The sequence below is a fragment of the Diabrotica virgifera genome, chromosome 4 (assembly GCF_917563875.1).
Source record: "Diabrotica virgifera virgifera chromosome 4, PGI_DIABVI_V3a".
Classification (NCBI taxonomy): domain Eukaryota; kingdom Metazoa; phylum Arthropoda; class Insecta; order Coleoptera; family Chrysomelidae; genus Diabrotica; species Diabrotica virgifera.
Genome location: NC_065446.1, coordinates 105,947,349 through 105,961,723, shown reverse-complemented (window position 1 = coordinate 105,961,723; position 14,375 = coordinate 105,947,349). Strand labels below are relative to the sequence as shown.

General features: G+C 33.4%; 1 protein-coding gene across 2 annotated transcripts in view; it reads left to right on the top strand.

The window, feature by feature from the left end:
- LOC114343739 (integrin beta-PS) overlaps positions 1-14,375 on the top strand; it is a 117,507-nt gene that overhangs the window by 16,840 nt on the left and 86,292 nt on the right. For both annotated transcript variants that reach the window (XM_050648319.1, XM_050648320.1), the window contains exon 3: positions 5,423-5,645. In XM_050648319.1, the coding sequence (XP_050504276.1) occupies positions 5,423-5,645 (223 nt within the window). The remainder of the gene's footprint in view (positions 1-5,422; positions 5,646-14,375) is intronic.

Here is a 14,375-nt window from a genome sequence, read left to right as displayed (position 1 = left end):
TCTTGTTTTAAATTTTCAAGAACAGAACTACACTGAAATAATAGACTGGAATGTTACAAAACTATCTTCTCCACCAGTTCTTCGAAGAGTTTCAAATGAAGATATAACTTCTTACTTTACAACGGGAGACATGCCAGACTGGAATGTACAAAACTATCCCTGTCACATGCAAGCTGACGAGCGGTGTCTAAAGTTGCCCACGAAAGCATGGTCTAATGCTAATGTATGTGGGCCCCAATCAACAGATGGATTCATCAGGAAAACATTTAAATCACGGTCCATGCTGCCAGATTTTACCAAGAAATCACAACACAAAGTTGATGTTTAAGAACTGGACACAGACAGATGAAAAAGAAATGTACATATGTAAATAATGTAAAAAAACGCACACTCATTGGTTCGTTGGAGAGAGGGTTGCGTGTGGAGCTAGAACTGCAACCACCCCCTCGTTTTGAGTTCTGGGTTGTTAAAATATTGTCATACAATATCTAAACAAGCGAAGAGCTTCACAATGTAACAGAAAAATGAGATAACTAAATGTTTTTTAATCAATCAAAATCATCAAAAATTTCAATTTTTTATAGATTTTGATTGACCTTGCGGGATCGGAAGATATTCGTTAAATGCGTAAATCTCTTTTTTTATTACTCTAACATACAAACTGTAAATAAATTTTACTACAGCGATAAATAAAACGTACACCAAGGATAAATAAAAATGTTTGGAAAAAAGGTAAAATTTCATTTTTTTCATAATCTTTAGGCCTGTTGCGGGATCGGAAGGTAAAGTCCGATTTGAATAATTATTTTTTTGTTTTTCTTGTAATTACCAATCGCAACTTTTCCGCACTATAGCGACATGGAATTATCAACTTGACTTTTTTCGCACCACCCTAGTCTTTAAACTTATGAAAGCTCATTCACGCACGATTTAGTTTTTTTTTTATTTTATGTAGTGCAGTGCTTAAGTAAACGTTTCTAGATTTCTCGGACATGAGATGTAGTTAAATCTAGTTCTTTTTGTAAAGTTCTATCAAATCTAATATCTTAAACATGTTATACTTACCTAATTAGGTATATTTATGATTTTTTTGAGGAATGTAATGGTACTATGCAGAAAAGAACTTTTCGGCACAGAAACGTCACTTTTCTACACACTACTTTCAGTTATTCTGTGAGAAAATATTAAGTTTGTTAACATAAAATTGTGCAGAAAAATGCATTTGGAATAGTGGTTGTAGAAAAATCTACTTATTTGAAACTAGTAATATCTGCATATCTACTAATTAACTCAAAAATTCTTCAAATTTTTTGCCTATAAAAATTATTTAGTCGGGCATTAACGTTGAACGCACCACGGGTATTATGGATAATAACTTTGATACCTTAATAACTACAATACTCTCAAATACACTTCTATTGTTTTAGTTGTAATAAATCTTTAGTTGTTAAAAGAGCGTAGGCTCAAAATTTCGGACCAATAATCTTTAAACGTATCCATTTTTTCGAATCCTGAGAAAACTAATAAATATTTTGGAAAAATTTGAACGCAGAATAAAAGATTACATTATTACCGAGGGCTGAAAGTCCCTTAGAATAAACAAAATGATTCTTTTGAATGAGATATTTGAAATTAAAAATCACACTTAATATTCTTTTATCTTTTACCCCTGTCACATATTAGAATAAAAATTATAGAAGTCTTCAGGGACCTTCGGCCCTCGGTAATAATATAATCTTTCATTCTGCGTTTAAATTTTTAAATAATACTTATTAGCTTTCTCAGGACTCGAATAAAAAATAATGCATTTTAAAAGTATTCACCAGTAATTTTACGCCTATGCTATTAATGTAGTTGTACTTAACTTAGTTTATTTTGTATTGATTTATTAATTATTTATTTTTCCAGTACCTAGTTTTAGGTAGTAATTACGTTTTAATAAAATAATATTTAAAAGTGTTTTTTTTTACTTAAATAATTATAATAAATTAATATAACGATCCAAATAATGAAATATTTAGATTTATTTCTTTATTTAGAATTTAACACTTACCATAATACAAAATACGAATAATATAATAATAGTAAGTAAATAGTATTTACATACATGAATTAGGTAATAATCAGCTAGGATACGAGATTTTCATCTATAAACGAAAATTTTTAAACTGTGAAATAGAGAATCCAGTATATTAAAGGGCCGGTTGTTCGAACGCTAATCAGAAATGGAATCAACTGATCATTATCAAATATTTAATTACTGTCAATGTCAACTTTGATTGGGTTGCTGAAAACATAATTGATTACAATAATTATGAGATTAATTGATTAATTAATCAATTATTTTAATAATTGTTACCTTAATTGATAATTAATAATTAATTAATCAATCAATTATGTTAATTATCATAATGATAATTGATTACAATCAACTGATTGGCGTACGAACAACGGATTTTGTTATTTGATGGTTGTTAAGGGGACTAAAAGAATAACATTGGCAACATTGACTTTAATAACAGAATAATTTTTGACCTAGCGTACCTTTTCGTGACAAATCGGATATTTTTCGAGCGATCATCGGATAATCTAGAGAAATGCGATTGGCAACACTGGTTTTTTAGTAATTTGTGTATTTTGTCTGTCAGCTGCGCTCCTCCATATTTTAACATTTCCGCTGTTATAGAATCACTTCCAGGACATTTATAGTTTTTTAGATTCTTAATGATAATTTCAACTTCATTTAGGGATGGTGCTAGATCTTCCGTACTGGCTCTTTGCATATACATTATTTCGTCTGTGTATCCTTCATTATCGTGAATTATGTGTTCTTCATTTCCATCATCTGTGTTTTCTTCATTGTGATTATTTGTGTACTCCCCGTTTAACAATTCATCAAAATATTGCTTCCATCGTTTTAATATTTCTTGGTCATCAAATATCATTTTTCCTTCTTTATCTTTGTAATAAATGGGCTGTGGTTTATATTCTCTTTTTTGATTTTTAATGCCTTGATATAAATTTCTAATAAGATTATTTTTGTAATTCTCTTCAATGTCTTTCAACTTATCTCCGTAGAATTTTCTCTTTTTATTTCGTAAAATTGCGCTGGTTTTTCTTCTTTGCTCTATGTAAAGTGCTTCCGCTGTTTTTGATTCCAGTCTTAGACTTTCTAATCGTAGCTTGTTCCGTTTCTCTATTTCTAGTTTGCATTCATCGTCGAACCATGCCTTTTGTTGTTTCTTGATTGGCTTGTCAGCGTCATCTGCTACGGCTTTTAAAGTATTTTTAATTAAGTCCCATGTTTGTTCTACATTGTCATTTTCTGTAATAAGTTCCAGTTTCTTGTTAAGTGTCAACTGGTATACCTTTTTTTCTTCTTCTGTTTGTAACCTGACTATCTTGTTCATCGTGCGTTTTTCTCTGTTTCTGTTTCTATTTATAGGTATTATTTGGTTCATTTTTATTCCCACTAAAAAGTGGTCTGAATCTATATCTGGCCCTCTATATGAACGTATATGCATTATGCTTTTTTCTACATCCTTCTCTATTAAAACATGGTCTATTTGGTTTATCGTTTGACCGTCCGGCGATCTCCAAGTGCCCTTGTGTATTTCCTTTCTCTGGAAGTAGGTACTTTTTATTAAAAGGTTTTTTTCTCTTGCAAAGTCGATGAGCATGTGTCCATTTTGATTCGTTGTTGGATGCAAGCTGTATTTTCCTATAGTAGGCATAAATATGTCCTCTCTACCTATTTTGGCATTGGTATCTCCAATGACTATTTTGAGATCATATTTGAGGATGCTTTCATATACTTGGTCCAGTAGGTTATAAAACTCTTCCTTTACCTCTATTTCTCTTTCTTCCGAAGGTGCATGAATATTTACAAATGATATTTTTTGGAATTTTCCCTTTACTCTAAGAACACTAAGTCTATCGGATATTGCTCTGAATTCGACAATTGATGCTCTATAGTTTTTATGTATTAAAAAGCCTGTACCCAGCATTCTGTTTTGCCCTCCACTATTAAAGAATAAGTAATCTTCTATTTCCTGACTGTATTGCCATAATTGCTTTGTTTCTTGTAATGCGACGATCTGAAAACTATATCTTTTAAGTTCAAATACCATTTGTTTTAATTTTCCTTCTTTGTGACTTCCTCTTATATTCCATGTCGCCATACGTATTACTTCATTTGATTTTATTGTTTTCTTTTCTGTTTCGTCTTTTCCCTCTTGTCTCCTTTTTCTTTGCCGTGTCGTCTTTATAGTATTGTTCTGTCCGTTATTGCTTATTAGTTTTTTGAGCGGTTATAATTTCCTTTTTCCAACTTTTCTCTTTCTCTGTTCCATTTCCATACTTCATTATCCAAAATTAACTTTTGATATCCCACCTTAGCAATTTTCCCTTTGGTCTTCTCTTCTTTAGCAGTTGCTCTAATTTTGGATTGTATTTCTCTTTCACGTTTTGTTAGATCATCATTTATGACATTTATGTATATGCGGTTCGGCAGTTCCTTGAGTTTATGTATGTTTTTCATTATTTTCATCTTTTCGTATTTTGCTATCCAGTTCGACTAAGTATATTTTATCTCCCAATTTCCTTACTTCATTTATTTTTACTTCTATACCCATTTCCTTGTCGATAAATTTTTTTACTGATTCTCTTAATATCTTTGGATTATTTGTAGTTATCGGGATGCTCACATTTGATGCTAAAATATTTTTTATAAAAGTAGACATAAAGCTTTTTAAACTCTTTAAAAAAGTTGTAATGAGTTTTTTCCAGAAAGTGCTTAATTTTTTGGTTATTTCACGTTGAAATATATTTATTTGAAGTTTGGCGAATATTAACCTATTTTTCTTTAGCTATAACTCTGCTTCTACTAGGTCTGGAGACTTGATGTATACACCATTTATTTCATTTTTTTACAAGCTATACTTTTTCTAACAATGTTTTTTTTCGATAAAATACTTTTTGAATTATTTGCGAAAAATTGTCTAAAAACGTGTCTGTTTTGCTGAAAAATGAACATATTCACTGGCAAATAACTCGAAAAGTATTCACTTAGTGAAAAAACTGTATAGAATAAAAGTTGCTTAGAATTAGGCACTTTATTGAATTTCACACTTATTTTGAACGTATGTTTTTCACCCCCGAGAAGGGGTGAAACTCAGCCCCAGGGCAAAAGCACACATCGGCACAATATCACTTTTTTTCTTTGACATGTTGGCTATGCGTATGCCCAATTTTATGTCAATCCAAATGGTTCTTTAAAATTTACAGCAAAAACCGTCAAATAATGTACTATCAGGCGTTGTGACTCACAATAATATTAAAACTAATATGCAGACATTCGCTATACATATACCTATGTATAATCCAGATATTTTTCCCTAATTTGGCTATTTTCCTTTTTCAGGAGCAGTGCACACCATCGCAATGAAATACACCCAAGCAGAAGACTACCCATTGGACATTTACTACCTTATGGGTTTGAGTAAGTCTACGTCAGTCAACGAGAAATTGTTGAGTTTGGGCGAGACGCTGGCAACGATGAAAAAACTGACCTCAAACTTACAAGTGGGCTTTGGTACTTTTAGTGACAAAGCTCTTATGCCACATGACAACAACTTAACAGAGAAGTAAGTATATTATTTTAAAATTCGTTAATGGTTTCAATTATAACTGTTTTTTAATCTTTGCCAGCGGTGATAGGCATTTAGTATACACTAATTATATTGGTATACACATTGTATAATTTAGTATACACATTGAAACGGTTGGAAAGTTGAAAGTTTACATACCTGCGAGTAGAAATATATGCCAACGGTTCAGAAGATGGAGAAATACGGAAGAGAATAACGCAGGCAAACATAGCTTATTTTGCCCTCTCCCATATATTTCGGTGTAAAAGTGTCCACCGAAATACAAAGATGAGAATCTATAAAACTTTAATTCGACCAATAACATGTTATGGCAGTGAAGCCTGAGTCCTGAAAGAAACATCCAAAAACAAACTCGACACATTCGAAAGGAAAGTACTGAGGAGAATATTCGAAAAGAATGTGCCTTACAGAGTAGACGTGGTTTTGCGGTGCTGCGATTAAGTATTGGAATATGTGGTAAACGTGCACGTATAATTTTGAAAATTTGTCTGTAAGTGGAAGTTACGACCACGGACGTAAATACATAGATACATAGAAATATTTTTAGCTGATTTTTAGCTGATTTGCAGTAAGTTTTTATAAAGTTTGTTTTGTTAAAATGGGTAGAGATGGTAATAGAAGTCAAAGTGGTAAGGGAGAGGATGAATTGCACTCAGTAGTTAAAGACCTTGTTGTTAAATTGTGCACAGCAGATGAGTTTATCCTCAAGCTTACCGAAACTATAACTGGGATTATCGAAGAGAAATATAACGAAAAAATTGCCAAACTTGAAGAAGAAAATCAAAGTATTGTTAGAAAACTTCAGCAGCAGGAAGAGACAATCAAATCTCTTGTTAATCACCAAAAGAAACAGGAACAAATGGGGAGAAGCACCAACCTTAGAATTTATGGAGTTCCTGAACCATCGGGTCCTGAAAATTTGTCTAAAACTATGCTTGCTATATTTACAACTACAATGCATCTGGAATTAGATGAAAGAAGTATAGAGTTCTGCTATCGACTGAACAAGAAAGAAACCCACAAAAGTAGACCAGTTTTGGTGAAATTTTCCTCAAATTATTATAAAAATGTTGTTTACAAAAATAAAAGGTCACTGAAGTCTACAAATATAATAATTCGAGAGGATTTAACGAGAGAGCAGCTAAATATTGTAACGGAGGCAGTGAAAAAAATTAATGGTTCAGGTGTGGTTTGGACAAATTATGGTCAAGTTTACGTCAAACTGAATGGTCAACAAAATGGTAGAAGAATCAGCTCACTGGAGGATGTCGCTAAACTACTTACTTAGTATATAATGTATTATTATTATTCTCTATTTAATGGCTTTTGAAATTAACAGATAGAATCATGATGTTTGTTATTTTTATCTTTTACGAGCATAACAATGTTAAGGATTATATTTGCAGCATTTGACCAATTGAGTTGTTCCCGTTACTAGATTTTTTATCTAGGTGGAACAAAAACTACAAGAACTACAATTTTTTGTTTAAGTTAGATATCGTTTGTTTTGGTATTGTTTTAATTTCGAACTCGAGCATTTAAATTGTTTAAAATAAAACAAAATGTTTAAAGTAGGTTGCTGTAATGCAAGATCATTAGTACCTTCATTGCAAAATATTAAACAAATAGTTTCGGATAATTCTTTAGATATTCTTTTAATATGTGAAACATGGTTGAAATATAGTATTGTTGATGACCAATTAAATTTTAATAATTATAAATTATACCGGGCGGATAGAAATTGCAGAGGTAAAGGAATATGTATATATGTTGGAGATGGATTGCGTTGTGAACCACTTATAAGTAGGCAGGATTATATCTGGGAACAGTTATGGATTAAAATTACGGTTCATAAAAAAACATTTGGAATAGGTGTAATATATAGACCTCATGAAAAAAATTTAAATTCTTTTCTGGATGAGTTTGAAAATAGTCTAATTGATATTGGACCAACTGTAGATGAAATAATTTGTATGGGTGATTTTAATTTAGACTTGTTTGACTATGACAATAGTAGTGTTAAGAATTTTTATTCAATTTTAGAATCACTGAATTATTGTCAATTGATAGACGTTCCTACTAGAGTCACTGCTACATCTGCAACACTTCTAGATTATGTAATAGTACAAAAAGGAGCTGCAGTGGAGGGGGGTGTCATACATCATAACATCTCAGATCACTCTATTGTTTATTGTAAGGTAAATGTAGGTGGTACATCGCAACAATCTAAAATGTGTACATATAGAAGCTTTAAAAATTTTTATCAAGAATCCTTTCAGGCTGATTTGTTTAATACTTCATTTTTCAGAATATATGACCAGGAAAATATTGATGCAAAAATATCGTACTTAGTTAATTGCTTAAATAATTTATTTGATAGACATATTCCCATAGTTACCTCTAGAGTCACTAAAGCCAGAGCACCATGGATGACATATGTCATCAAAATTATGATGAACGAGAGGGACAAAGCTTTAAGCAAATTTAAAAAGACTAGATTACAGAGACATTTAGATTTTTATAGACAAATGCGTAACTTTACTAATCGGGCTATTGAGAGAGAAAAAAAGGCATACTTTATACATCAATTCAATAATAATTCATCAAAAGAAATGTGGAAGACACTAAAGTTGAATAAATTTCTTCCCGATAAAAATAAAAATATTCCAGAGGATTTAAAAAAGCCTAACGATCTAAATAATTTTTTTATAAAATCTGTTCCTAATAAAAAACCACCCCAACATCTTTTAAATTTTTATAATAATAATAGATTACTCAATGAAAACTTTAAATTTAAGGAAATTAATGACTTGTTTGTTTTTAAGACCATATCAGATATAAAAACGAATGCGAGAGGGTGTGATGGTATAAATATTAAATTAATTAAACTTTGTTGTCCTCATATCGTACCTTACATTACACATATTATAAATTATTGTTTAACAGAGAATGTCTGTCCGGCGATGTGGAAGAGGGCAGTTGTGAGGGTATTGCCGAAGAAACAAAATCCAAAAGAAATGAAAGACTTGCGAGGTATCAGTATTTTACCTACTTTATCCAAAGTATTGGAAAGAGCTATGGAAATTCAAATAAAGGAATATATACAAAAATTTTCTCTTTTACCTGATGTTCAATCTGGATTTCGCAAAGGCTTTAGTTGCACAACTGCACTTTTGCATATTGTCGATGACATACTTACGGCTATAGATGACAGAAAATGTACTATATTGATTTTATTAGATTTTAGCAGAGCTTTTGACACTATTAACCATGAATTAATGATAAGCATTTTAAAGTATTTAGGATTTTCCTATGATGCGTTGTTACTTATAATAAGCTATTTGGAAGGGCGACAACAGCATGTTAATATAGAAGGTCAAAATTCAAACTCTTTGAATATTAATTCAGGAGTTCCACAAGGCTCAATATTGGGTCCTTTATTATTTTCTCTATATACTTCTAATCTTCTCTCTAAGCTTCAGTCATGCCAAGCTCATTTATATGCTGATGACACTCAGCTCTACTACAGTTTCCCAATCGAAAATTTAAAAAACGCTAATGATCTGATTAATGCCGATTTAAAAAGATTTGTAGAAGCTGCTTTAAACCATTGCCTATGCATCAATTCCAGTAAATCAAACATATTAATATTTGGGCCAAGAAATCAAAGGGAATTAGTTTTACCATCAATCCAAATCCAAATTCAGGATTCAATTCTTGATGTTGTTGATGTGGCAAAGAATTTGGGTGTATTAATGGATTCAGAGTTAAGATTCGAAAAACATACAAATAAATTGATACAGCGTGCCTACGCTTCAATTAAGATTATATACGGTAATCGACATTTTCTACCATTTAATGTTAAGAAAGTTTTGTGTGATTCTCTTGTACTTTCAAATTTTAATTATGCTGACGCTCTTTACGGTCCTAATTTAGCCACTCACTACAAGAATAAAATTCAAAAAGTTCAAAATTCCTGTCTAAGACTCATATTTGGCATTCGCAGAAGACAGAGAGTTTCACATAAAATTAAGGAAATTGAGTGGCTGAATATGGAAAATAGAAGGGTACATCATACAGTCTGTCTTTATCATAAAATAATTCTAACAAAAAAACCGTCTTATCTTCATCGTAAAATCACGTATCGAACGGACATACACAACTTAAATATTAGATATTCTCCTTTTCATGAACATTTTTCAGTGCGTCACAAATTATAGAAAAAAAGGTAAGTCCGTGATAATACACATTTATGACATTTATTCTAACGTGACATTTTTGTTAAATCTGACAGTTGTCAAATTTTATTTTCAATTTGGAATAAAACCAAATCAATTGTGTCTATTGCATTTATAAAATGGTATTTTCTTTCATTTGTATAGTCTTATAAATTGTACAGATTATATTGATAATATTATTATCTTATTTAATAAATAATTATTTTTTGATTATGGCGCCATCTATCGACAACTAGAATAATCACCGAACTAGAATAATTACCAAAGTATTCAAAGACGTGCCTTTTTTTCTGTCACATACAATTTAATGCGTTAGAGAGAAATCGAAAAACTGTGACGCACTGAAAGATGATCATGAGAAAAAGAATATAAAGGTTTGCTGGCAATACCGAAATTTAAAACAGAGATATTTAGAAGGTCTTTTAGGTATCAGGTAGGTCATTTGTATAATTCATTACCATCAACAATAAAAGTATTAAACATTGGGCAGTTTAAATCCAAATCTAGAGACTATTTGTTTATTTCTCAATCATAATTTTGGTTCTGGACGAACATAATGCTCGAGCTCGAATAAATTGGTAAATGAAACGAAATTATTGTTGTTTTTGTAATGGCACTATATAGATAAGTTTTTTTTTTCTTTTTCGGGTTAAGTGGAAGAACATTTTCTGTAAATGGCGACATTTCAGAAAATGAACTTCGCCCTTTATTTCTGAAAATAATATATTATGTTTTATATAAAAATGTACATTTCTATATTGAAGAAATAATAAAGACGATATTATTATTATTATAGATTTAGCCATACGGCTCACACTCCCTCTGAGGGGAAAATTGACTCATCCCAGATACCTACAGTATCAAAAGGATTGAGCTCTGGTGGGACTCTTTCCGTGTTATCGAGCCCTAGGTGACTTGGAATGCAGGTGTATCTCCCAAAAATTTTCTTACACTTCTGGCCGTCGCAAGTAGTACAGCTTTCTGCATGGTCTTATAAATATGTTCGTTGAGACCCAGCTTTTTTATGCTTTCGAGGAGGGTCTTCGGAATGACTCCAGTAGTAGACATAACAATAGGTATCGTCTGGGTACTTTGCATTCTCCATTGTCTCCGTATTTGAATTTCCAGATCTCTATACTTGGCGATCTTTTCAGTAAATTTACTACGTAGATTATTGTTGTTAGGTATCGCCACATCAATTAGTGTTGTTTGTCTTGTTAATTTATTAACTAGTACAAGATCTGGTCTATTATGTGCCACTGTTTGGTCTGTGAGCACACTGCGGTCCCAGTATAGCTTGTAGTTGCCATCCTCAAGCATACTCTCAGGAACGTATTGATAATATGGGAGATAGTCCGTTTGGAGAAGTCCCAGCTTGTTAGCTATCTCTTGATGAAGGATTTTTCCCACTGCGTCATGCCGTTCCTTGTATTCAGTTGCAGCAAATGCCTGGCAGCCCCCTGTAATATGTTGGATGGTTTCTTGGGCTTGACATCCATATCGGCATCTGTCGTTTTGAACCTGAGGGTCTTTGACGATATATTTCAGGTAATTTCTGGTTGGTATAAGCTGATCCTGAATGGCCAGTAATGAACCCTCCGTTTCAGGGAACATCTATCCTGATGTCAACCAATAGTTCGACGCTATATTGTCGACATAGTCTTGGCTAACCTCATTGGGATGTCGCCCGTGCAGAGGTTTACTTTAGTAAGGTGGTTTATGCGCATTTCTGGTTCCCTCAGTTTGATCGGTGTTGTGTCATCTACTGCGCAAATTGCGCGGTGTAGAGTAGATGTCTCAGCTTGCATCTGAAAATAAGTTCTTAAATTAGCAATCTGTTTATCTAATTGCTCACCTATATCCATAAGTCCTCTTCCTCCTAAATACCGGGGTAATGTCGTTCGTTCTACTGCACTTTTAGGGTGGTGTTTTTGTGCCTTTGTGAGGTGTGTTCGTACTTTTCGCTGAAGATTTTCTATATCCGTTTTTGTCCACTTAACAATACCAAATGAATAGCTAAGCGCGGAACAAGCGTAGGTGTTCAGTGCCTTAAACAAATTTTTACTGTTAAGCTGTGAACGAAGCAGCTGTTTTACCCTTCTTATAAACTCAGTAGTTATCTCAGTTTTCATTTGCTTATGGTCAATTTTCCGCGCCTGCTTTACTCCAAGATATTTGTACATATCGTTATCGCCCATGGCCTCGATGTTCTGGCCATTTTGCATATCGAATCCACCGGGCTGTACCTTTCCTTTGACTATATTCAAAACACGGCACTTGTCTAGACCGAACTGCATACCAATATCATTAGAGAATGTTTCTACAGTTTTTAGCATCTCTTCTAGGTGTTCTCGAGTGGAAGCCATTAATTTCAAATCATCCATATACAACAGATGATTGAGCTTCGCGACTACAGTATTATTGCTTTTAATGCTAAAACCTGAGTCAGTGGAGTTTAATAGCTGGGAAAGGGGGTTCAAAGCTAAACAGAACCACAGTGGACTCAACGAGTCTCCTTGAAACAGGCCCCGGTTGATTGCGATATTTTCGGTTTCAATATTGTTTTCACCAGGTATTTGGAAGTGAATTTTAGTCTTCCAATCTCTCATTATATGCCTTAAAAAGGTCACTATGTTATCATCGACTTTGTATATTTTCAAAATATCTATTAGCCATTCATGCGGTACTGAATCAAAGGCCTTTTTATAGTCAATAAAAGCAGTAAAAAGGTTCCTTTTTTTAGTGAATGCCTGGTTAGAAATGACTGAGTCGATGATAAGCTGTTCTTTGCAACCCATGGAACCCTTAGCGCATCCTTTCTGTTGAGGCTCTATGATATTGTTTAGAGCACAGTGTTGGTAGATACGCCGGGTTACACAGGATGTGACCAATTTATACAAAGTTGGAAGACAAGTAATTGGGCGGTACTTGGATGGATCTTGGGTGTTATTTTGATCCTTGGGTATTAAATAAGTAGTTCCCTGAGTTAGAAATGATGGTAATTCCTGAGGATTAGAAATAACATGATTAATTAATGTTGATAAGCACTCATGAATACTCCAAAACTTTTTAAGCCAGAAGTTCTGAACTCCGTCTGGTCCAGGAGATTTCCAGTTATGAAACTCTTTGATGACATTTGAGACTTCTTCAGTCGTGAATGGTTCGTAGTTAGCAGTGACGTAGTGGTGACAGTTGTGCGTCGTATCTTCTATCCAGCCAGCATTGTTGTTAAAAGCAGCTGGTGTGGAAAGTTGATTCCCCCAAAACTCATGAATTTCTTCTTGGCTTGGGTAAGACTTGTCGACACTTTCTACGGTGGAATTGAGTTTTCGGTAAAACGCCTTCTCAGAGTTCTCAAAAAGTGCATTGTCACATTTTCGGTTGTTACTAACTTTATACCTTCTTAATCGTCCTGAATAGACGGAGAGTTTTTGTTTTAATGTATCCAGACACTGTTGGGCTGTGTTATTTTCTGGATCGTATCTCGAGTGTCTTGCAGTGCTCCGCATTATTTCTTCAGCTCTCTTAATGACTTTTCTACTTGTTACACCTCTTATATATTCTGTGACTTGACCAATATCCCTACCTACCAATATCCTTGACCAATTATTATTATTATTAATACTAGGACCTGTTAGGGAAAACGGAATCTTCAGAAGTCGATACAACATACAACAACGAACTTTATCAATTTTATAAGGAATCACCCCTGTCAGACTTCATTAGAATACAAATATTGCAATGGGCCGGACATGTGATAAGAATGGGAGAGGATAGGCTACCAAAAAGAGCACTGAATGCTAGAATGCAGGGAAAGAGACCGGTTGGAAAGCCAAGAAAGCGCTGGGAAGACACAGTAAACAGCGACGCACAAGCCCTTTTAGGAGTCCGTGTATGGAAAAGAACAGCCACAGGCAAGCAAGGGTGGAGGCAAAAAATAAAGGAGGCCAAGACTCCATTTGGGCTGTAGTGCCGTAGAAGAAGAAGACTACAACTACCTCGGCAGCATAATAAATAAAGAATCCGGGTCATAAATGAGGATGTCCTCAGAAGAATAAAGAAGAACCGAGAGGTACTGCCACTATCAAATCTAGAAAGTTAAAATACCTCGGACACATTATGCGAAGAATCGAGATATGCCATCCTACAAGCTATCCTGCAAGGAAAAATATTTGGAAAGCGAGCTCCAGGAAGAAGAAGTACATCCTGGTTAAAGAATCTCAGAACTAGAACCTGGTTCAACACAACATCTGTGCTGCAGATAAGATCAATATTGCCATGTTAATCTCCAACATTCGTCACGGATAGGCACTAGTGATGTAACGAATATTCGTATTCGCATTCGCATGTTTTTGCATATTAGCATTCGCATCCGCATTCGCGAAATTTGTGCGAATGTTTTGCGAATATGAAAACCAGAAAAAAAAATAATTTTAAGATAATATTAGGTTAATAAAATCAAAATCTA